Source organism: Danio aesculapii, chromosome 8, assembly GCF_903798145.1.
Source record: "Danio aesculapii chromosome 8, fDanAes4.1, whole genome shotgun sequence".
Classification (NCBI taxonomy): Eukaryota; Metazoa; Chordata; class Actinopteri; order Cypriniformes; family Danionidae; genus Danio; species Danio aesculapii.
Genome location: NC_079442.1, coordinates 32,246,656 through 32,273,278, shown reverse-complemented (window position 1 = coordinate 32,273,278; position 26,623 = coordinate 32,246,656). Strand labels below are relative to the sequence as shown.

The following is a 26,623-nucleotide window of genomic DNA, read 5'->3' as shown; positions in this document are numbered from 1 at the left end:
GTAGTGACGCCATCATACCTTTTGCAGTGTGTGCAGTATATGGTAAATATATATTATAATACATATGCTAATGAATCCTGCATGATAATACTACAGACATTCTTACACTTTGCTCATTTGGTCTTCATTTTTACCCTATAAATTTTCATGTTGTGGTTATCAAAACATGTATATTTGACAATGATTTTTTTTTTTTTGCTTTGTGTGCATATTTGTACATGTCTGTGCCTGGATGTCTGTCTGTTCACACCAGAGAGGTGGTTTGGTACTGTTGTTATTCAGCCGACTTTGTTTTCTTGGAGGCTCTTCTCTCCTCATGATCATCAAACCAGTTTCAGAGATGGTAAGTGTGTCAAATAACACATGTACAATGATGTGATTTAACATGATTCCTTCAGCTTAAAGAAATAGTTCACCCAGAATTGAAAATTTATTTACACGCTATTTACTTACCCTCAAGTGCTTCTAAGCCTCTATAAGTTTCATTATTTCTATTGACATCCATAGTAGGATAAACAAACACTATGGAAGTCTATGGTCACCAGTTTTCAGACGTTTTTTGTGTTCAGCAGAAAAAAGAAACTCAAACTGGTTTGTGACAAGTGAAGGGTGAGTAAATAATGACAGAATGTTCAGTTGGGTGAACTATCCCTTTAAATTCATTGAGTTCATAATGTAAATAAATAACAAATGTATACATTATGTGTCTCCTCACAGCCCACCCAGATTGCATCTCTCATTGAACTAATATCCAAAATTATCACTACTGTCCTTGTACTAATAAAAGCAATTCATGTAAGAATTTTTTCGAGTACATTACAGTTTAAGAACTTTCTTCAAACTGAATATGTGGTTAAGACATGAAGCGAATTTGACATCTAATTTAGTTCTCATTGTTGTGTCTGTTAATGTTTGTGGCAGCATGACTGTGAGAATGCTGGTTTGCAGTTTGTGTTTGCTGCTTTGACAGTGACTGCAATGGTTACAGGCCTGATCCACACCATCATCGTTTTCCTTCACCGCGGACTAAGCCATGAATTGTGAGTGTTAACTTTACATATCAGCACCAATATAATGTGACCAAACAGAAATGATAACAAACAGGTTTCCAAACAGGTTTTAGTTTGGTATTGGTCAGAAAAAAGAGAAACTCAGTCTCAACTCATCATTAGCTGAAACGTTTTTGTACTGGGTTTTTACCGGTCTTTGACTAATAGGGCCAGAACTACCAAACAGGACAAATTAGCAAGAGACCAAAATCCCATATAATACAGATGAAAGTGGATTGTCCTGCAAGTATTGACAGTGTTTAAATGGAAGGACAACTTTTTGAAAAGAAAATTCCTTTAAGTATAATGATCCATTTTTATCTTAAAAAAACAAACATTATTCTATAAAATAGACAGAATAATTACATACCCATTTGAGAAATAGACAGTATTGGTACTAGTATAAAGTGTCATGAAACCCACCCTATGAAGTCTACCTCAGAATTTTTTCAAAAAATGCTCAGAGATGGGCGTGGAGCGTTTCGAGCAGAGGGAGGAGTGGGCGTGGCTGGCAGAGCAGGGGAGAAAGAGGGAAGCAAACAACTGTCAATTGGCTCACAAAATCAGACTGAAAAAAAAATCTGACTCTGAATGTCAGGAGACGCATTGTTTTATAGTTTGCAAAGTGAAAATGCAAAAGAAATAAACAGTAAGTGATTTAATGCCCTTCTACATATACAATAGGTTATTCGTAATTTCATTATTTGATTTTTATTTCAGAGGTTGCCACTTATGTCTATATATTAGACATAAGTGGCAACCTCTGAAATAAAAACTAAGCCGAAGGAAAATAAATGGATGAATGAATATACACATAACCACAATTTGTTATATCATTATAAAGATAATTATGTTTATATAAACACTCTAAATGAGGAGGACTTCTCCACTCCTGAATTCCTGGGTCTGAATGCATACACAGTGGATAGCAGTACAAAAGGTTTCTTGCCCTACAGTATCTATTTCAACCATTAACCCTGCCGGTAATCTGTATGATTTTAGCAAACACAGCAGCACAGAGATTGGCAAAGAGTCTTCATTTTAACAAACTCAACTGATAAAAGACAAAGTCTACCATTCTTCAATCCTCATTCAGCTCTCCCGACAAAAATGCTTAATGCAAACCAACAGCTTTGCTGTAATAATGAGAAACCAGCACGTCATCACTCCACTAGCAGATGAGCGATATGTCACTACCGCCGCAAAAATATTTTAAACCCAGAAGATGAAATTAGCTGACAAAAGCTTAAAACTATTCAGGTTTATCTACAATTAAAGCTGACAGCTGCTAACGTTGTCCTAATTGATGCTCAGCACACACAAATCTGTTAAGATCTCAAAAAAGTACTCCAGGGTTTCTTGACCCTTTAACATTGTAGCTACAAGTATGTGGAATCATATCAAATTGTAAAAAAAAATGTCTCTGGAAGTGGACAAAGTAGACAAGCACACAAGGCTTCAGACTATGTTTAAACCTTAATTTAATTTGCATTTGCCTAATAATGCATCTTAACACAATACCAGGACCTTATTTATTGATTTACAGTCTGTGGCTTGAAAGAATTTAATCTTATAAACAAGATACTTATATATATATATATATATATATATATATATATATATATATATATATATATATATATATATATATATATATATATATATATATATATACATATATACATATATATATATATATATATATATATATATATATATATATATATATATATATATATAATATAAATATTACTGTATTTTGAATGTAATGTCAAAAATCATTATCTTACAGAAGAACATGTTGGATTGGTTCTCTCATAATAGTTGACCTACTGAATACACTCATGACATGTAAGTTTTTTCCCACATCCTCTAATGTTAAATTACCATTTTATTTATTTGTACAAATATTAATAAGTAACCCAATTTTCTCAACTTGGCATAGGTGTAAATACTTACTCATCCAAAGCTCTTAAAAGCTCAGATAAAGTTGATAAAATCTTTTGTTTGTTACTAATCTTCTTTTTTCTATTTATACTGTAGCCATCTCAATATTTTATGGGTTATGGTGGTTTCAAGGGCGCTGGTTGCTAATAGTCATGGTAGTTTATGTTTCGTTGGAGTTTATCCATTATCTCGGAGCAGCTGTTTTTAAACGGATGGAAAAATACAAGAAGTATTATACTAGACGAAATACTAACAAGAGAGTGGAACGTAAGTATATTTGGTACTAACATGCTAGAGACTACTAGGTACTAAACTTTAGACAGTTTTAAAGATTTTTATCTGTCACTGTACTTTCTTGATCTGCACTGAAAAAAAAAGATTCATTAAACTGAATCCTACATCACATATATTTACTCATGAACACACAGTCTCATTATATTGTATTTGTATTTTACAGAAAATTATCCTGTTCTGGAAAAGAAGGTATGTGAAATTTACATATTTTTTTCACGTAAAGTAATTTGTAAAACATTAAACCTCTTTCCACCCAAACCATACGGGTCAACCTGATCTAGCTTGCATTACCTTATATATTCATACCTGTACATGTAAAGGATAATGTAATATTCACCCTTATTTTCATATATTTTTAGCCAGTAATACATTTATCCAATTTTAGTGTGTCATCTTTAAAATCTTTAGGAATAGATAGATAATACATTTAAAATGAGTTGTTGCAAAAATATTAAAAATTACAAACTACAAATGTTTGTTTTTTTGGTCTTTGTTAAAATGTAACTGATTATTTTCATCGAACATATACATTGGGGTGTATTAATATTTGCACCATGATCTTGACCCTTGTGCACTGTTCAAATTTACTACCCTTTCATTATGTTCAGGAAGAAAACATTCACTAAATTATACAAGCACTTCAGATACATTTTTTTTTTCAATTTCTTGTGCATAAATCTGTTAATCAACTTCAGTACTGATCAAAACTACTAATTATTTTTAAAAACGACAAGATTTTAACTCTTTAATTGCCAAGTTCATAAATGATGTCACTGATTTGGTAATTTGGTAGTTTTGAATGAGGTTTATTTCTGCAACCAAAATTTAAGTTGTGAAATGCACAGTCCGCCATCCCCTGTCCGAGTACTATAAATGGATATAAACGTGTACTGAGCTGTATCAAACCATACTGCTCAGTGAAAAAACCCTTTAAGTGAATGGCTACCAACATTTTTAGAGACAATAAAATGTATAAAAAAAATATACAAGCAAAACAGATTTAATAGAGTGGCTGCTGGTGATATTGTATGTTGATGTCATATGAAGCAATTTTCTTTTGGTCTGTGCAAAAATCTTAAAATAAAACAGCTCACACTTCAGAATGTTGTAAATACCCTCAGTGCCCAATGCCCGGGGCTGTGGATTAAAGGTAAGAACATTTTATGTTATGTTTCGTTTTGTGCACAGACCGCTCATTTTGCTACATAAGCCTTCATTGTTAGGATCCACATATATTAATTTTGATTTATCTGTATGTTTATATATAGTCATTTATGGCCATTAAATGCCACAGCTTAAATCATTTTTCTTTTTTATTTGCAGAAATCCCCATGGTTCTTCATGTTTGCCATTTGTTTAGTGTTTTATGTAATGTTTACAGTTGCACTTATTGTAGGAGTGTCTTTGCTTTGCTTTCAAGCTGGGTCTTCCTGTATATTGCTCAATTAGTGTGTATATATTTGCATGCATCTTCATAAGGACCTGCCTGCTTTGAAGAGATTTTTTTCTCTTGCACATGAACCAATTTCTTGCACTATTTACTTTTGTATACATGTATCTGTTAAACTGTAATCTGTATGTATCTGTGTGTAATGTACTTTCTGCAATCTGAGTGGAGGATACTGAAAAAGCCATTCTGAAAGGAAAAACAACCTTACAAAATATGATGTTTTTAAATGTTGCTCCCCAAAGGTCAAATAATATATTTTCATTTATGTAACCCTGTCTGTTTCAGTTTACGTTTTATTTATTCATGTCACACCCCGTCATGTTAGTTTTCCTGCAGTCTTTACTAGTTGTCCCCTCATCAGTTTTAGTTAACTGTTTCTTTGTGTGTTTATACCCTGTTCTGTTAGCCCTTTGCAATCAGTAGTTTTCTTAGTTACCCCTGTGATGTCTGTGTGTGCCCATGCAGGTTTGGTTTTTATCCTTTAGCTTGTTTTTGTTTATGTTTTTTCACTACTTTGTAATTCCTGTTTATCTGCATTTCTCTATAAACACACTGAACTGTATTTGGATCCTCATTTCATCATTTCCCATCACTGACATAACAATTTACTTTGCCGCTTTACTGTCCTCTGTATAATGGACATCTGAACTCTTTCTGAATGTTGATTGAATTTTATAACCGTGCACCTTTTGGAAATGGGAATTGAGCAACTCTGCATACTGTTACTTCTAAAAACGTATAATGTTTTTGTTGTTGTTATTGTTTGTGCACTTGATGTTGAAATGTTTTCATATTTGATCAAAGTAAGTAAATTTGCCACTTTAATGCGTTGTTATTGGCTCCATTTGTATCTGTGATATTGTGATACGCTTTGAAAATAAATGAAATATATCTTCATTGTTATATTAATAAAATGTTATTGCTGAAGTCTGTACTGCTGTAGATTTGCTTGTATTTTTAGTCACAAAATATTCTAGATTATATTTATGGCCTATTTTGAGTTACATTTAACCCAGCAGTGTAGTCCTTTTTAACTTAAAACTTAGTTGTTTTTAACCCAGCATTTTTAGGGAGTGTAGTCCAATAAGCTTTAATGTGTCAACGTGTCTGCATCACTTATTCTAATGAAATGCAGACATTTGAATACACAACAATGTGTGTTAAAGAAATTCCAATAAAAAATATACTTCAAAGATCGTATACTCTGTCAATTTGCTTTCTCAGATTGTCTTGTCCACTCCAGGATGAAGAAACACGTAAAATTTCTCATGTCTTTATACTTGTTAATAAAGGTAAATGTTTAAGGGCCTACAGTAGATTATATGATGACCTTAGTGTCATCCCTCTTCATGAGGAATCCCACTCACGATCTACCAAGCCAGGTCAGAGGTCATGGAGACCTATTGAGTGGACCTGGACTCTTTAAGAATGGGAAACAACTCTTTCCTGGGTTATTTGCCATTTTATGTGTTTTAAAGTAAATTTTAAGTGTTAAATATTTTAAAGTAAATACAAAAATTTTTATATGGCTGATTGGATGTTGATTTTTAGCAGGTTTTGATAAGACGGCTGAAAGTACAAGAAACAAACCTGAGTATGAAACAGATTGTGTGTGTGTGTGTGTGTGTGTGTGTGTGTGTGTGTGTGTGTGTGTGTGTGTGTGTGCGTGTGTGTGCGTGTGTGTGTGTGTGTGTGTGTGTGTGTGTGTGTGTGTGTGTGTGTGTGTGTGTTCCATTATAGGTCTTGGGTCAGCTCTGAATAGCCTAGTGGCTGTCTGACTTTTATATGTGACTCCTAAGTAATCATTGAAGATATTGTTTACAATTACGCACACACACGCACATCAAAATTGTTTAAGTCTATCTGTGTTTTAACCAATCAGGTTAAAACACCTATATGTATGACACAGTTGATGACATTTTGGGAGTATAATTGTTGCTGTTTTGAGATTGTAAGCAAAGCGGCCTACAAACTCTGCGAGTGTTGAAGCTGGCTTCTGCTGATGATAATCTGCAAACTATTTTCAGTAAACTATTTTTTAATTGAATCCCTGACTCCAGCTCTTCTTCATCTGAGAGACTGGTCATTTATGAATTAAAACGGTCAGTTCCCCAACAACTACTACACCACAGAACAAAGAAATAACAAGGACATTTTGCATTACACTTCCTCATGTGTCAGTCCATAAGCATAACAATGATATTTAATTTGAGGAAAAAACAGTTCTCTGTTTAATTCCTGTTTTGTTTATCAACAGTTCACTTTTTTGCCCACTTTGTGTCTGAATTATTTTGGGCATTGACTTTCTTTCAAAAAATGAAATGATTTGCATCAAGTTTAGGTTTTTCGAATGGCAGTTGACAGCTCAGCTTTGCATACAGGATTCACCAGCCTGATCTCATAAGGAAACTTCATTTTGTCATTTTAGAGGGCTAATTCAGGCGAGTTCAGTTGTCACTGGGGAATAAGCAAATTGTACTAAATTGTACAAATGAGATCGTATGAATTCATATAAATTAGCCACTAAATCAAAAAGTTACAAATTGCCGTGAGATTGTGTTGGATCAATCAAAATTTTCAGTTAAGTTAAATCTGAATTGAATCATTATATTCAAATGCCAAATCATCAATCGTGTTCCCCACTCCATCAAGCTATAAGTGAATAAGTCAACTCAATGATGACTTTTTAGATGGTTTTTCACTCTCTGGATAAATTATTTGTACAATTGTAAAATTGAAAATTGCCATCAATGTCTGAATTTAACTGAGGGTCCAAATTTAAAATGTCTTTTTTGTCTAAAGAGTAAAGGTAATATTTCAACTCTAGAGACATATCTGGATAGACTTGAGAGTCTGATATTAACCAAAAATCAATTCTAGATCTAAATGAACTAGAAGTATTAGACCAAATAAATTGTAAATAGTGAGGATGTTTTTCTCTCCAAATCGGAGATCATACTACATGACCTGATGACAGTCTACAGTATGTCTTTTTGTGGTATCCATAAATATTAGGCTACATAAAAGATATAATAAAAAATAAACGAAAAAAAAGGAAATGGCCTTCAGGATCAGATATTGGCTCTATAATTTTACACTTGAACTTGAGCTTAAAAATTTAAACCAGATGAAGAAAAAAACTCAAATAACACACAGTAACTTGCATGGGACTCTTGTATAAATCAAAAATCAGTATTAAGCAATTTTGCTATAAGAAAATACCTTTTACGTGTAATATCATTAAACAACCCTCTTGCTGAGCCAATAGACAAATTTGAAAATATTAACACTGATGACACCAGAACAGTAACACCAGTTGAATTAGCCATAGATTAGCCATAGCCATAGACATCACTTGATCAAAAACCTTTAAAACAACAATATTTGGATCTTTAGAAAAAAAAATGGACTATAAGATCATTATTATGCTATAGTTAAAAAACAAATGAAAAGTGGAACAAAAGATAGACTCACTGTTTATATACTGATCAAGAGAAAATGTACTTCAAGTGTGTAATGAGCGCAAAGGATTGTGGGGGGGGGGGTGTAGTTCGGGTGCGGCTGCAAATAATAATGGGTGGAGTGCCCTCTAGTGGGTCTCTGTTACAAGGTAATTTAAAAAAAATATTGTGCATTAGTAATTTACAAATAAAGAAAAATCAGGCAACAAAACAAAATTCCAAAGATAATTGAAATTCAAATAAAAAACACAAAACAAAACAAAAACAAATGTAGGACATTCACAAGACGGCAAAAAAAGATTAATAATAACTTACAACAGAGCTTTTACAGCTTTTTTACAGCTTTGAGAGACTTCATTAACAGAATAAGTTCGTTGACAAAAACCTTGTATAAGGAGATTTTGAAAGTCTGCATTTGTGGATAAAGAATTTACCATTTAAAATAATACAATTTTTATCACCATTTTCAAAATAACAAACAATTTCTTTTGCATTATGTTTTAGCAGAATAATTAGAAAAAGTTTTTCCAAAATAATTGCTCACTCTAACAATCAACAAATAAGTGACATAAGGATTCCTCACTGTTTTTACTAAATGAACATTCTTTCTCATTATCTGAAAATTTGGAGAGTAACAAGTTGGTTGGGTATATTTTATGTGAAATCTTTAAATGAATTTCTCTTACTTTATTTGAAATGCAAAATTTGTATGGTAGCAGCCATGCTTTTTTCCAACTAATCTCCCATAATAAAGAATTCCAATAAAATTTCCCTCTTGGAATACTTGCCTTATGTCTTTATTTTTGAATTTTTGTCAAATATAGTTTTACCATTTATCAGGAAATGGCTGGGTCAGTTGGCATTTCTGTGTGGAGTTTGCATTTTCTCCAAGCGTTCACGTGGGTTTCCTCTGGGTGCTCCGGTTTCCCACAGAGTCCAAAGACATGCGGTATAGGTAAATTGGGTAAGCTAAAATCCGTAGTGTAGTCCGTAGTGTGTGTGTGTGTGTGTGTGTGTGTGCGTGTGTGTGTGTGTGTGTGTGTGTGTGTGTGTGTGTGTGTGTGTGTGTGTGAATGAGTCTATGGGTGTTTCCCAGTGATGGGTTGCAGCTGGAAGGGCATCCGCTGCGTAAAACATATGCTGGATAAGTTGGCGGTTCATTCCGCTGTGGCGACCCCAGATTAATAAAGGGACTAAGCCGAAAAGAAAATGAATGAATAAATGATTTTCTATCTTATAATAGGTCAAGTAACTGCACATTAAATAATGAGTCCCAAGGGGATAACTTTGATCACTGTTGAGAAATTCTTTAAATTTAAAAGAAAAATTGAATTTAGATAAAAATGATTCATATGAATAGATCCTTAAAGATGAATCAAACAAATCAATGACCTATACCAACCCATGTTCCAACCATTTCTCCAAATATAAACTCTTTCCTTTAACAGTATTCAATTATTTATGCATATTTTCATTCTGTGAGGAGAGAACATATGCACAAAGCAAAATTTTCAAGTCAAGAGTGCTTACTCATATAATTTAGATAATTTTACTGGTAATTTTGATGGTGAAAAAATGCAGGTCAAAAGAAACTTGAGACCACTCATCTTCTTAAAGATACTGTGTGTGATACAAGGTAATTGATATTAAACTGTTTGGATAAATAAAGTAACTGCTGCTATAGTATTTTGAAAATGATGTAGCGATATCTATCTTCATTTGTTATTTACAACAAATTTGCATATTTTTAAACAAACTGCTTTTAAACTAATTTTGAGGAGAATAATGAATTGAATTATTTTTGGAATAAGGCAATAACAAAATGTGGTACATGTGTCACTGTTGTGCAAAAAGAAATGTACAATTTAAATTATTAACATACAGTCTAGAACACATTATTTAAGGCTTTTATATTATAAATTAAGCTGTTCCTAAACACACCAAATGTTTATATAGATTTAAGTAGGTATGAATGTTGATACTTTAATGAGCTAAAAATTATTAAGGTATGAATGAGTTACTTTGAATGTTTTTTCCATTTTTTTCCCTAGTGATATTCATTTTAATGCAGTGAGCCCAAATTATTTTCACCAATGTACAGGATATTATTTTATACCGTTAAATTGACAACCAGTTTGGATTTACAAAGCAAATGTTAATCATTTCAAGATTGCAAATAACACTAATATGTGTTATTATTTTATAACAATATTATAACATATATTATTATTTTAAAAATCTGGATCTCTCGTGTTGTGCTGATGATAAACACAAACTCAAATATTTGACAGTTTGCAAGTTTCAATCAGTTCTCATAAATCTAAATGATAAATAGTCTAAACACTTTAGTAGCCTACCTAAAGTGTACATATTAGTAGACTTTGACCTAAAAACTTACATTATCATTTTATGGTACAAGACTTAATTCTTGTTACTGAACTAACAATAAAGTCTTAACATGCATGATGTTTAACCTGGCAGAACAATATAAAGTAAAGGAAATATATGTATGTTTGTTTATTTGTTGATTATTCCAATTATTTTATTATACATAGACATCACAATATAGAGCTGCTCTAATTAGGCCACCTCTCTTCATTTAGACCGAAATACCTAAATTGACCAAAAGAGGGCATCAAAAGCTTAATTTGGCAATTTAAAAGTCTGTTGGGTTGAGCAGGACAGTAATATGCTACAGCATATAGCGCTGACGACTGACAATGAGAAAGTGTTTTGCATTTGCTCCCTTAGCATTATGTCAAGGTGTTGTCACATCTTATTATAACTAGAATTGGCGCAAGAATATGCGTGTATATTATTCTTATCGTGATTTTTGTGGTCCATTTCAGATGTCTGCTGCGCGCGCTCTCCTTTTGCTGATATTCGGATTTACCATGCTGAAATTCATCTGCTGTTACAGTGATGGAAGTTTATTGATCGATCAGTGTCAAAGTATGGATATAAATCATGGCACAAATCAACCGCAAGGACAAGATTCAAACCCTTTCACCGTCGATCCAGATAACGTGGTCGTGGACGGTTCGAAAGTAGGAACGAACTTTACAGGTAGAATCTCTTTCTTTACGTTTGTATATCGGCACGCCGTTTTGACATTTAGCCTGTTAGGCAATTTTTATTGCTTAACATTATATGAATTCTTGAAATCAATTAAATTGTTGATATCAAGAATTATTGTTGCAGTTAGGAGTTCCACTGTTAATTCTTAATATCAACAATTACATTTTACTTGTAACAATGTTAATTCTTGATATCAACTATTCAATTTCACTAGTTAAATGTTAAATTAGTTAAATTGTTGATATCAGGAACTGAATTTCAACTAGTAAGAATTACTGTTCTAGCTCAAATTCAATTGATTTAGAAAATTTATTTCTTGCTAAAATTCCAATTTTACACATCCGAAATACAAAAATATAATTGTTACTAGTAAAAGGCTTTATTTTTTATATCAGTTATTAGGTGTTACTAGTGTAAAAGTCTATTCTTGATATGAACTATTAAATTGTTACAAGCAAAAATGTTCATTTTTGATATGAAGAATTTTAATGTCAGTAGTGACATCATAGTTTCATATCAGAAATGCATTATCAGATATAATGAATGTCAAATGTAATGTGTTAAATTGCATTTAACTGATATCAAGAAGAATTTACATTTCAGCTAGTGTCAATTTAATTATTGATATTAACAATTTAATGTCTCTAGTTTAAATGTTAATTGGTGATATTTGGAATTATATTTCAACATGTTACATTTGTTATTTCTGATAACTAAAAATGTATTTCTAATATCAGCAATTAGGAGAGCTATTTCTAATATCTAAACTTACTGATTTCACTAGTAACAATCACATTTATGATATCAGAAATGAACATTGTCATTAGTGACAATCAATTATTTTATTTTAAAAATGAACATTTTTACTAGTAGCTGTTGTTGATATCAACAATTTAATTCCTGGTAATGTAATTTCTGATATCAACAGTATCCTTTTCAGCATAAACTCGTTCTGAAAATGTAGCCCTATACATTTCTGGAGATCGCGAATTATGTAGCCAGAAGTACGTATGGCTGCATTTTGTCTTTAAAATGAACGATACAGGGCGGTATGACGCCATTTCTTTTCGCGCCTACTAGCTGACCGCTTACCTCAGTATGGATGGCTGTCCCGCTGTTACCAGTTTGTCCAGTGACTCGCCATGTTTGTTGGCCGACTTGAGACGCAGAGAGGAGTTGACCATGAAGACAGGGTTCGAGTCTGGCGAAGAACAGTTACAGAAAGAGGATAAGACAAAAACAGAATCTAGAAAATAAAATAAACAAGTAAATAGCAGGGTGAGAATGTGGTTAATTCTGAAAACGTGGTAAAAATCAGGCGAGGGCTTTTCTTTATCTGGATTGCTTTTCAAAACTGTCGTTTGGGTTTAGGGAAGTGAGTGGACGGGTCAATCGGTTCTTTTGAAAACACTATTGGTTGGGTTTAGGGAAGGAGAAGGGTGAGTGAGTTGATTAGTCAGTCAGTAATACTGTCACAGTTTATGGGTCTGTGCGTTCTTTCTGTATTGCGTGCTTGGGTGTGTGTGGTTGCATGGCTAATGTGTTTATTGGTCAGCATCTGTGCTGTCACATGGATTTGTTGTCACCAGTGATTCCCCGTTGCTTAGCACCGCTCAGCTGATTCATCAGTGAGCTTCAGGCTGTCCTCGCTGAGCCCCACTGGTGGCGAGTTTATATTCCGAAGCTGAAGTGTCATCACATTTTTGGACATTCTTTGCACCCACCTGTCAACAGCATTATTCACTATTTTCACAAACGGTTTTGCCTGCTATTGATTCAGGTTTTGAAAGTTAATAAACATCAATTCGGTTTGTTCATGTTTTGTGACACATTCAGTCAATTAAACAGTCAGTCAACAGCAGCCTCTGGTGGATTTATGTGAGAAGAGCAGGTGCGAATGGCACCCGTGAGAGAAATTTGAGATCTCAAAAAGCATACACAGCGGCCTCTGGTGGATTCGTGAAAACAAAAGCTGCAAAAAAACGTTTACCTCCTGGTACATATTTGGCCCTCTCCAGAAATGTATATAGAGGTACGTTTTCAGAATGAGCCTAGGTTGATCATTTTTGACAGTACAAATTTTACAGTACAAATAAATTGTTGAAATCAAGAAACCATATCCTGAGAATGCATTAAAGTCAAAACGGCTTGCCATACACATCATTTATCAATTCTTGCTTTGGTTGCTAGTGCAATGCTCTACTATAAGCTACAGGAAAGTGTTTGTTTAATGCTTTAATTGTGTAAACAAGATGTCTTTTCAAACTAGAGAGCAAAATGTATCAATATTTCCACAGTGACACTCTCAACTTCTTCAGTTCCATTTTTTGGCTTTATGTTGAACGCTCATAAGTGTGATGGGGATAAATGTCAACCTGCTGGAATGTTTAGTGTGCTTGACACGACAAAGAGTCTGCTCCTATGTGGCGTAAGTGCTACTGCACACACATACACACAAACACATACACACACGTGCGCACAGGGGCGAACTGGCCATCAGGAGAACTGGGAAGATTCCCAGTGACCTGGCATCTGATTTGGACTGCTGCAGCTAAATTTTTAAAGTATAATAATAATAATAATAATAATAATACATTTTTCTTCGGCTTAGTCCCTGATTATCAAGGGTCGCCACTCACCACATTGGAACCACCAACTACTCTGGCATATGTTTTTTACGCAGCGGATACCCTAGCTGCAGCCCAGTACTGGGAAACACCCATACACACCCTTATTCACACACACACACACACACACACACACACACACACACACATACTGTATACAATACAGCCAATTTAGTTCATCTAATTCACCTATACTGCATATATTTGGACTCTGGGGAAAACTTTAGCACCTGGAAGAGTAAAGGGTGCATAAAAAAAGCATTTTAAGAGAAAACTGAAGTGAAATGTTGCAGGTCAGTTGTTCAAATGCAAATAGGCCTACTGTAGTTTTTTCTCCCTTTTGAGCTAATATCTGACAGAAGTAATATATGCAATAGCTCCCCTACTATCATCACACTTGAGTAATTGAGCAGACAGATTAGATGTTCAGATTAAATACGTTGGAAGGCAGCAGAGAACTGGAGCTGTAGTGCAAACAGGCTGGGTCAGTTGGTGTTTCTGTGTGGAGTTTGCATGTTCCCCCTACGTTCGCGTGGGTTTCCTCTGGGTGCTCCGGTTTCCCCCACAGTCCAAAAACATGCGGTACAGATGAATTGGGTAGGCTAAATTGTCCGTAGTGTATGAGTGTGTATGGATATTTCCCAGAGATGGGTTGCAGCCGGAAGGGCATCCGCTGCGTAAAACAAGTGCTGGATAAGTTGGCAGTTCATTGCGCTGTAGCGACCTCAGATTAATAAAGGGACTAAGCTGAAAAGAAAACTAATAAATGAATTTTGAAGTTTTAGAAAATGATGTCTCCAAATTTATGAGGTTTAAAACTTTTTTACTCTTTCAAATAATATTTTAAGTAGCGCTAGCTCTGGTGCAGTAAACACACATCAGATTCAGCCAGGGAGTGACAGACTGAAGGGGGGGAAAAGTGTTTGATTTCCCAGTCTGAAATTGTCTCCTAGTTTGCCCCTGCATGCACACATTGTCTCCTAGTTTGCCCCTGCATGCACACATGCACACATTGTCTCCTAGTTTGCCCCTGCATGCACACTCGCACACATTGTCTCCCAGTTTGCCCCTGCATGCACACACGCACACAGAGACACACACACATATTTATACAACCTTCTTAGAGCAATTGTTTAATGTTATAAATTCTATAAAATCCTATAAATTATAAATTTATTCTATGAACTAACGTCAGGTGTTTATCATGTATTTATCAGGGCCAGGCCGTTGCACAACCTGATAACTTAGATAAAACTTCAGTCCAAGTGAACTGGACGTCTCAAGCAACTGGACAGTTTTTCTTCAGGTAAGAAGGCTTTGCTGAGTAAGATGAAATAAAATAAGAAATAAATATATTTCATGGTTTTACTGTATTAGAGATCTTTATTAATCCCTGTGAGGGGAAACTCATTCGCCATCATTAACATCACAATAAAATAAATTATTAAACAACAAATACCACAGAAACAGTAAAACAACACACTGTTTGCACCAACTACACTTCACAACACAGTAAGTAACTAAGCAAACAAAAACAAAAGGCTACACATATAACAATTACACAACTTCGTTAAAAAAACACAAACTATTGCCTTTTATGTTGATCATTTATAAACATAATATCTGATTTACTTTTCAGATCTGCTTTCATTCAAAGATACGATATATTTTGGCTAAAGAAAGCAATCATACTCCCGACGACAACAACAACCACTACAACAACCACTGCAACAACTAGGCCTACAGCCACTACAGCAACTGTAAAGACTAGTCCTACAGCATTTACAACAACTACGTTAGGTAAGAAAAACTTCCTTATTGCCTTCAGCAGCATAAGAAGCAAATAAATATAATGAAGGGGTAGTTCACCCAAAAAATGAAATTCTGTCATTTACTAACCCTCCACTATCAATTATACCCTGAGCTGCTGCAGAATATATACATACACTGAAACTTTAATATTTGTATTAGTAAATGCATTATTAAGTGCATGAGTCTGCTTTTAAGTCGTTGTATTCAAGCCTCTGTTACTAGCTATAAAAGATGTTTATTAACAGATTAATTAACAGAGGCTTGTATTTAGATGCACAAGTAACTAGTACTACAAAAAAATGTGATTAACAAATGAAAACCTGATAAATGTCTTGTATCTGAACATGTCTTGATGTGTAGTTACTGTGTGATAAGTGGAATTACTAACAGTGGGAAATATAATTATTTAAAAATATAGCGCCCTAGAGGTAACAATATGGCCATGACTCAAAATATTTTGATTATAATAAACAACATATAAAATAAAATCAAGGGCTATGGCACAGTGGGTAGCGCTGTCACCTCACAGCAAAAAGGTCACTGGTTCAAGCCTCGGCTGGGTCAGTTGGCATTTTTGTGTGGAGTTTGCATGTTCTTCCTGTGTTCTCCCCCCACATGATACTAATGCTGGGTACAGAAAATATTCAGACTTTAGTATTACATTTTTCACTGTTTTTTATATTGCAGCCATTTGCTAAAATCATTTAAGGTCAAGGTAATTATTTTCCTCGTTAATGTTCACACAGCACTCCATATTAACAGTAAAACAGAATTGTTGAGGGCATGACTATTGCGCAACTGAGGTTGCAGCGCGCTCTAGCCTTAGGGCGCATTACTCCTGCTGCTCCCTGCAAGTCAGTTAGCACACAGGCAGGCCTGAGGGTTACAGTGGGGGCATAACCCGGAGATATGTGCACTTATTCTGCTCTGCTAAAGCGAGTTCCCCATTTGGCGAACCCTAAAGAGTTTCTCCGAGGCCCCCAGCACCCGACTCAGCAGAGGAGCCATGTGCCTGTCTCAGTCCGATGTACAATTGCCCTCAGGTCATCAGGCCATTTGGGTAGCAGGTGGCCACTGCAGCGTCCTCCCCCTTTGGTATTGTCATATTTTACAAATCCCTAGACTAATATTAGCTAGGTAAAAGCATATTTACGACCCCTGATCTAAATTTTTTAAAAATAATTCCAATATAATGGTAATTAAAGGGCCTAGGGGAGAGATGCGCCCTTGGTGATGCTTGTGCGCTCACGCTATGGTTGTCAAACTTCACATCTGGCGCATGACAGACTTACTGTAGCTGCTGTGGCGTTTTCCATACACTCTTTCATTAGTGTCCGAAGACAAACATCGGAGTTCTCACTGAAGGGGAACATGTCGGTTAACGTAACCCATGTTCCCTGAAGAGGGAACAGAGACATGTATCTCTGATACCACAGCAGCTAGGTCTCCAGCTGAGTGATCGGCTCTTCAGCAGCTATAGCGTAACCACTTGCTCCGCCATCACATTGGCATTCATTGACCCGTTTTGTTACTCTTTAGAGTGATTAGTTGTCTAGAAATCTCACATTAGTGTCTGAAGACACATGTCTCTGTTCCCTTTTCGAGGAATGTGGGTTACGCTAGTAACTGAGATGTTCTCATTTATCCAGAATCACACAGCTGTATATTTGGGTTAATGTATTGTGTACTTCTTCAGTCCAGCCCTGCCAGCCTTAGATTTCCCTGCTTTTTGATTACCTGCTAAGGCTAAAAGCCAATCGAGCTTTATGTCAGAGATTGTCTGATATTTCAGATATACATTTCTGATATAGCCATGCCTTTAGCAGCTTTATTAGCTAATTGCACAATTGGCTGCTTTCTGCACAAAGTCTGATCTTCATTGCATGAAATATAGATATACATGTATATACCAACATATACAAAAGCATTTAAAACAACAGTCAAATAAAACTTCTCATGTATAAATACTTGTATCAAAGGTAAAGCCATTCACACTTTAGTGTGAATGAGGTTGCTTTGTGATGCATTCAGCATTTCTCAAACATTCAATACAAGCGGAACAATGCTGCTTACAACATTAAATGTAGAGTCACAGGCTACAGAGGCCTGTTACATGAAGCCATTTCTAAAACTCAAGAGTTTGTTCTGCTAGCATCATAAAACAGGACATGTGTGACATGTGTCGTGTCATGATGCATCTATTCTTTTGCTGGTGTTCATGCTGTCGTGTGTCTTAATTTGTAAACTAATATAGCTATGGGTCCTGTTTGGTAAGCTTTGAAAACCCCTGTTGCACTAATACATGTGTTGTATTATTTATGCTTGAGATTAGGTTTATCTGTTCCCTTTTCTCATTTTTACTTCCTGTCTACCAATTGACCAAAAGCATGTTGCATGTTGCAAGTTTCAAAGTAGGTTTAGAGTTGAAATAACCAAAAAATCCAACTCATTCAACTTCTGATCAAGTTTTGCAGAAGTCACAACACTCAAAATGAATGTTTGAGAGAATTCATTTAATTCACATCAGGCAAGAGAACTGGAGCAATTCACTTCTCTGTTTAGCAAATTTAAATGCATTTACAAACAGGAATATCCTTACAAAATCTGGAGAAAACTCAGAGAAGAACTTGTTAAAGTGTTAGTTCAACAAAAAATTATCATCTTCATATGGACATAACATCTGTTTTGAGTATGTTTTTTTTTCTTCTTCTTCTTCTTCTGCACTTGTCAGGAACCTTGCTGTCTAGGAGGATTAGGGAGCTCTCAGATTTCACCTAAAATATCTTAATTTGTGATCTGAAGACAAACAAATGTCCCCCGGGGGGATTTGGAATGACATGTTGATGAGTAATTAACAACACAATTTTTATTTTTGGGTGAACTAACCCTTTAAGGTTTCATGGAGGTTAAAGGTTCTCTGTTTTTTTTCTGATGGACATAAGTATTGGACCAATGCGATAACAAAATGCGATTGACAACACAAGGTTGAATAAATTTTTTTACATGCAAAAAATTTTGGATGGGAATTTTGTATTCATTGTACAATGACCTTAACACTTGTCACCTGTTTTCTTCTACTTATAGAGACGTCACCTCAGAGTGTGCAGTATATGGTAGGTAGAATATATATATATATATATATATATATATATATATATATATATATATATATATATATATATATATATATATATATATATATATATATATATATATATGCATGCTGATAAATGGTATTAAATTACAATACGCTAATAAATCCGAATGTTGCATGATTTGGTATTTGCCATTTAAGTATTCATTTTGCTCTGCAGATCTGCTAATCTGGATGTTTTAGTTATCATTACATGTATATTTGACTATCTAAATTTTTTTTTTCACTTTTATGTGCATATTTGTACATGTCTGTATCTGTCTGTCTGTTCACACCAGAGAAGTGGTGTGGCACTGTTGTTATTCAGCAGACTTTGTTTTCTTGGAGGCTCTTCTCTTCTCATGATCATCAAACCAGTTGCAAAGATGGTAAATGTGTCCAAAAACACACTATGCACGATGACCATTTCTAAACTATTGTGTTTTTATTATAATCAGCAACCTTTAAGTTGTCACAAACCTTTATGAGGTTATTTTCTTCTATTGAACACAAAAGAAGATATTTAGAAAAATGTTAGAAACTGTTAATTTTTAACATCCATAGTAGGAAAATCAAACACTATAGAAGTTATTGGTCACCAGTTTTCAGCATTTCTTTCAAAAATGTCTTTTGTGTTCAGCAGAAGAAGGAAACTCTTGGGTGAACTATCCCTTTAAATTCATTAAATTCATAATGTAAATAACAAAAACATTGTGTCTCCTCACAGCTCACCAAGATTGCATCCATCATCGAAGTAGCATTTAAATTTGTTGCTACTGTCCTTGTACTAATAAAAGCTGCTCATGTAAGGATTTTTTTCTACTACATCACAGTTTACTGTGGTTGAAGAATGGAATGTAGAAGCAAAAGAAGAATTTCACATCTAATTTAGTTCTCACTGTTGTGTAAATGTGTGTGGCAGTATGACTGTGAGAATGCTGGTTTGCAGACTAAGTTTACTGCTTTGACAGGGACTGCAATGGTTACAGGCCTGATGCACACCATCACAATTTTCCTTCACCGTGGACCAAGCCATGAATTGTGAGTGTTAACTTTACATATCAGCACCAATATAATGTGACCAAACCGAAATGATAACTGTTTCCAAACAGGTTTTTGTCTGCTTTAGATAAGAGGAACGTACAGCCCCAGACTTAAGTTAACTCATCATTGATTAAAACAAATTTGTAATGCATTTTTACTGTTCTGGCCCTTTGACTAATAGGGCCAAAATTACAAAACAGGGCAAATACGACTTTAGCAAATCCTGACAGTAGCTTTTTAACATATAAGGTTTGTCGACACGTTGTTTGTAAATCTGACCCATAGTCTCATTCATAGTAATCTCACGCATTTAGTAAGAACAAGAGACTTTCTAAAAATAGGGACTACAGTACCTGTACATCGATACTCATGAGACATTTGTTTGGTATAGACATTTAAAAATATATATTGATATTAAAATTATATTAAAACAAAAGATGTTTCTGAAGCTTGCTGTTCTAAACACAATAGGTAAATAATCTCTAAAATGCCATTTTAGACTAGTCCTTTAAATAAAATGATTGGGGTTTTTTTCTAAAAATGAACATTATTATATAAAAAACACACAAGAGTTGTATGTACATTACATATGCATTTAAGAAATTGTTAAGAAATGAATGTCCCTTTAAGTGGTCAAAAGGGGACAAGCTCACAAAGCTTCAGACTCTATTAAGATCTGTTTTGAATTGACAAAAACACATCTTAACATAATACCATACCATAGTTTTTTTTACAGTCTATGGTTTGAAAAAAATTTACCTCTTACATATAAGAACTGCTGTATTTTTGAATTTAATGGTCAAACAACATTATCTTGCAGAAGAACATGTTGGATTGGTTCTCTCATAATAGTTGACATACTGAATACACTCATTACATGTAAGTTTTTTCCCCCACATAATCACCCTTTCATTTGTTTCTTATATCATTACAAATGTTAATTAAGTTACCTAATTTTCGAAATTTGGCATATGTGTAAAACCTCTTAAAAGCTCAGGTTAAACTAATTATGTTTTTTATAATCTTTTTTTTCTGTAGCCATCTCTATATTTTATGGGTTATGGTGGTTTGTAGAGCGCTGGATGCCAATATTAATGGGAGTTTATATTTTTTTGGAGTTCATCCTTTACCTGGGAGCAGTTTGCTTTCAACAGATGGAAAAATGCAAGACAGAAAGAGACAGACGTAAGTATAATTATGAAGTTCTAACTTGCTAAAGGCATGCATGAAATTCAGACACAAACATAAAGACTTATTAGATTGTCATTCTACTGTCTGTCTGTCTGTCTGTCTGTATTGAAAAAAGATAAGATTGTCTCATTATATTGTATTTGTATTTTACAGAAAATATTACTGTTCTGGAAAATAGGGTATGTGAACTTTACATCTGTTTTAACTTACTTTTATACACATAGTCATTCCAGTTTCAGTCAATCTGCTTAAAGGGATAGTTCCCTCCAAAAATGGTGTTTATTTACTCTCCCTCAAGCTATGCTATTTTTCCTTCAGTAAAACATTAGTTAATATTTTTAGCAGAAACCATTTCTAAAAGATCATGCCTCGTTTCCACTGAGTGGTACGGTTCAGTACAGAACAATATAATACGGTTTGGTATGGGTCATTCTGATCAGGCATGCATTACTTTCCACGACCAACAGTACCATTACTTGGTAGTTGTTATCACGGTGTACAACAGAAGGTAGAGATTGACGTTCACAATTCTTTCTTAAAAAAATACATAAACGCACAAATCTATGGCGCACTCATTCATTCATTCATTCCTTCGGCTTAGTGCCTTATTTATTGGGTCGCTACAGCGGAATGAACCACCAACTATTCCGGCCTGTGTTTTAGGCAGCAGATGCCCTTCAAGCTGCAACCCAGTACTGGGAAACACCCATACATCCTCATTCACACACACACACACACACACACACACACCCATACACTACAGACAATTTAGCTTACCCAATTTACCTGTAGCGCATGTCTTTAGACTGTGGGGGAAACCGGAGCACCCTGGAGGAACCCCATGTGAATACAGGGAGAACATGCAAACTCCACACAGAAATGCCAACTGGCCCAGCCTGAACTCGAACCGGCGACCTTCTTGCTGTGAGGCAACAGTGCTAACCACTAAGTATGGCACACTCAAGTTCATTAAATCAAATATAAACTCATGCAAATAGAAAGAGGAAGTGGCACACCTCATGCTTTCCACATGTTTAGCATGATATGCGAATGTCGCCACAAACAGCAACAGCAGATTCTGTTCTTGCTTCTGGGCATGTGGCTTTTTATCACAAGATGCCAAGCTTGCTTTGAACTTTGTTGGTTCTACTATAGTGTCATATTTTGGTTATGTATTTAAATATGGCTCTTACAGTGTTGTTGTTCCTCTGGCTTTTTACACACATAAGAGACGATTTTCTGTAACCCAATAGTGCTCAGCAGCGAGTCTTTTGGTGCTGTACTGTTGTGCTGGGTACACTTATGAATACTATTTTAATGCTTCTGACAATCCAAATGGACAAAATGGAAATTGGGCACACAGTACTGTGCTGTACTGAACCTTACCACTCAGTAAAAATGATAATAAGTGAATGACTACCAACATTTTTGAGGCAATAAAAAGTATAAAAATAAGTACAGGCAAAACAGAATTAATACAATGACTGCTGGCGATATGTAGGCCTGTCACAATAATCTATATATAAACTTATCGCACAATACATGGACATGACCTCAATCATTTTTGGTGATGCAGTATATATCGCCCATACATAGAAACCAATTCTAGCAACATTGTAGCTGATTGTGCAACATTTCTATCTCTATTGGAGCTGTCAGTGTCAGTCTGGTTAAAAAACACTGTAGTATTTACTATAATGTACTTCAGTATATTTTCATATGGCTGTCTGACAACTGAAAATAGATCTGGTTGCAGATATCGCAGCCTGTTACTTTTTACCTTACGTCAGATTTGTTATTATTTTAGCGTATGTGTTTTCACATTCTGATTCCAATGCCTAATTATAAAATTGTTAAAATAACTATAATTAAATGAAATATTCTTCAGAATAAAATATATTGTGTTCTTTGAAAGAGTGTACTTGCATTGTGATGATATTATATTGTCACTCTGGCATCATATAATGATGAATGGCATAAAATGATCTTAAAATGACAATAATATCGTTTAACGCAATACATTTTGGTGCAATATATCATACAACAGAAAACAAATATTGTGACAGGCCTAGCGATATGTTTGAAAGCATTTTTTGGTCTGTGCAAAAACTCACACTGTGCAAAGCACTCACACTTTAGAATTTTGAGATAAATGCTTTAAATGCTACACCTTAAATCATTCTTCTTTTTTATTCACAGAAAATCTCATGGCGGTTCATGTTTGCCATTTGTTTAGTGTTTTATGTAATGTTTACAGTTGCACTTATTGTTGGAGTGTCCTCACATGTAATGAAAAAATGTTGAAAGAACTTCTGCAAGATTCTTTGGTTGGCGGATGTTTTCAGAAGAGTTTCAAGTTTTTTTCTATAGTATTTTCTTCCAGGGTTCCCGTGGGTCATGGGATTTGTGGAATGTTGTGAAATAGGAGGCATATTACAGACATTAGAACTAGTTAGACATTAGTTTTGAATTTTACTTACCTTTTATCAAACTTTTCTATCATTAGATTAGATTAGATTCAGATTAGTGCTTCCTTAAATTATTTTGCTGCAACTTTTCTCAATTTGCATCAGTATTTGCAGCATATCTTGTGTAGTTTAACAATCAAAAATACACAAATTTAGTATTAAATACTTAGTTCGTCATTACTTTGTTTACCTCAGGAACCACTGGTCTCTGTATTTATTAAAAGGGAACACTAAGCGATACAAAGAGAGAAAATGTTTACCTCTTAACTATATAGAATGTAAATAAACAGTGCTGTAAAATGTCTTCAACAAGAGCATATTAAACTTTCAAATTTTAGCGAATGATCCAATTAACATAGCCTTGGTCAAATAGGCTTTTGCTAAATGCAGATTGCAGTAATGTCACAATGAGTCTAAAGCGGGTCACAAGCCTAAGAAAAAGTGCAGCGCTGTACTATGTATTTAACAATGTGAGTATAATGTTATTTAGGATAAAACAATCCAGATGGTGCGAAAGGAATTTGAACAGTGTCCTGGCTGCTTAAAAATAGCAGGAAATCTGTCGCAATCAAATTGCTATCTCCTCTAGATTTTGCACCATTTGCTTGATTTTGTGTTATTTTCAGTGATCGTAGAATCACAAAATTCTGGAGAGACTCCCCTACAGCACATCCACCTGTTTAATATAGGTCATGGAAATTAAGCTTTTTAGTCAGTTGAAGTCAGGACATTTGACATTTGGCTTAGTGTTGGAACCCTGTGCTACATTAGTGTGCATGTAATTTTATAAGGACCTGCCTAGCCTTTGCACATGATTCAATTTACTGCTCAATATTCTTTTGTTTACAATTATCTGTTAAATTATGCATAGATATTTATATTATTATATTTTTTGCAATCAGACTAAAGGAGTACTTTGATAAAACTTTTTTTTAAAGATTTTTAAAATACATCCTGAAATGAAAAACAACTTTACGAAAAGTGATGACGTTTTTGAATGTTGCTGTCGAAAAAAAGGTCATGTAATGTTATGAGTCCAATTAGCTTTAAAGTGTCAACACGTCTGCAGCACTCAAATGAAGTGCAGAGGTTTCAATACGAAACAATTTGTGTTAAATAAAGACATGCCAATAAAAATTACATTTGGTTTCTGGGATTGTCTTGCAGTGCTTTGTCACTAAAATATGAAACTAAAACAATAAACAAGGAATATTTTGCATGACACTTCCTCATGTGTCAATCAGTCCATCAACATAACACTGATATTTCATGCTGGGAAAAAAAACAATTCAAACTTCCTGGTGTGACTATCAACTGATTACTTCTCTGCCCACTTTTCCCAGCCCTTTGCTGTGCAATTCATGCATAGCAAAACAGAGCGCAAAGCTAAGTTGATTTGGTTATTCACACATTTAAAACTAACTTTAACTCATTTTAATTTTCAAACAATAAAACTATCATTTCTACTCAAATTACTATACTTATACTACACAGATCTGCAGCAAGCACACAAGTCTGCTTTCATCCCTAAATTGGCACTCTTAGAGCGCCAGAAGCATTTTTCTCATTAATTAAAAAAAGAAAGGCTTCATTCAAGAGTTATGAGCCAACCCAACCAGATTTGCGGTGAGTCACAGGATTGAAAGCTGATTTGAATATACAAGTATATGAAAATCTGACAAAACACAATCATACAAGACTGTGCTTTACAGCTTTAATAAGACGGTATCATGAAAAACTGATTGCAACCCAATTGGGTTAAAAATAACAAATATTAAGAGAAATTGTTCATGTGTTTTTCTATAATTTCACAACTGGTAACACTTTATTTTGATGGTCCATTTGAGTATTAGTAGACTGTCTGCTTAATAACTGCCGATACTGCTCCTTCAAGAAACTTTGCTAGTACACCTTCACAGTAACCCTAACCCCAACCTAACAGTTATAATCTAATGAGAATTAATTGGCATGTAGATGCAATGTAACTTAAACTCAACAAACAGACCATCAAAATTAAGTGTGAACTCATAAATTTAACAATATTAAATAAAAATTAATTCTTAATTTCTTATGTTTTTTTTTTTTTGTTTGTTTTTGTAATTGCATCATGGGATGTATGATGAGAACATGCCGAATGTGTTACATCTTTTGGAAGCCTCTCAAACTTATTTAATGGTATTTTAAATATTTATTGGTATATTATTGCAAATGCGGGGACCAAAAAGAATGAAGAATGGTCTCATTTATAGGTCCTTCAGGTCTGGAGTTAACAGGAACAGATAGTTTTTCTCCCCATTTTAATACTGTATTTACTTAGAAAATTTGACAAAGTAAATTTTCCATTTGCACAAAGAACACACACAACACACAACAATCAAGCACTTTACACTTCCTCCCTCTGAATCTTATTCCTGGACCACACTTACTTACCCGCAGGATTTCACATTTCCATGGAACAGAAACTGAAAGGCCTGCATTTACAGGGCCCTACCCTTTTTTTTTTTAACAGTATATGGGCCTTACCCGTTCTCTGTTTGAGTTGACTTAGGTTTGATTTGTTTTTACCTATTAAATGTTAAAACTTTTTGGAAAGCTTTCTTTTGACGTGCAGCACATTAAGTCGTTCAGGTCCACAATACATGTAAGCTGTTAAGCCAAAGTCTCTAACATAACTTACAGTTCACTAAAACTGAAATTCCAAGGTGTGACACAATAAATCTATCGTTTATAAAACTATCGTTTAACGTTATATCATATTTAAGATATAGATATCCAACATAATGTTAAACCTTTATTTCTTTAAAAAAATTGTTCAACAAATGCTCATGAAACAAACCACGCTTCCATACATTGATCAGTCAAATGCATCAGTCAATAAACTACAAACATTTTGAGGGGATAAATTATCATTTGTACCTGTTTATTGTTTACGCCTTTCCCAAAACTGGACCAGCGGTTGACGGTTGGAGTTGCGGGCGCCATCTTACGGCAAGACGCGGGAATTCATTCGCCATCCGCACGGTGCATTGTGGGTACTAACATTTTGTGCTTGTTCTTTCTCTTCTTAAC

General features: G+C 34.5%; 1 protein-coding gene and 2 long non-coding RNA genes across 3 annotated transcripts; all 3 read left to right on the top strand.

The window, feature by feature from the left end:
* The first annotated feature begins 14 nt into the window (after nt 1-14).
* Nucleotides 15-24,710, top strand: LOC130233613 (uncharacterized). Its single transcript, XM_056463745.1, has 8 exons — nt 15-42; nt 254-343; nt 718-795; nt 19,774-19,892; nt 20,716-20,774; nt 20,934-21,080; nt 21,240-21,265; nt 23,286-24,710. Exons 1-8 carry the CDS (start codon nt 40-42, stop codon nt 23,388-23,390), a joined length of 627 nt encoding a protein of 208 aa, XP_056319720.1. The 5' UTR covers nt 15-39; the 3' UTR covers nt 23,391-24,710.
* LOC130233616 (uncharacterized) lies at nt 10,879-13,726 on the top strand. Its single transcript, XR_008838219.1, has 3 exons — nt 10,879-10,964; nt 11,051-11,267; nt 13,577-13,726. It is a non-coding gene; the product is annotated as an uncharacterized LOC130233616 (long non-coding RNA).
* LOC130233615 (uncharacterized) lies at nt 15,547-19,765 on the top strand. The gene is made up of 4 exons (XR_008838218.1): nt 15,547-15,706; nt 18,803-18,831; nt 19,151-19,240; nt 19,579-19,765. It is a non-coding gene; the product is annotated as an uncharacterized LOC130233615 (long non-coding RNA).
* Nucleotides 24,711-26,623: the final 1,913 nt, after the last annotated feature.

Coding starts and splice junctions, on each gene's coding strand:
- LOC130233613 (XM_056463745.1), top strand. Junction 344..717: donor TCAAACCAGTTTCAGAGATG/GTAAGTGTGTCA, acceptor GTCTCCTCACAG/CCCACCCAGATTGCATCTCT. Junction 20,775..20,933: donor ACTGAATACACTCATTACAT/GTAAGTTTTTTC, acceptor TTTTTTCTGTAG/CCATCTCTATATTTTATGGG.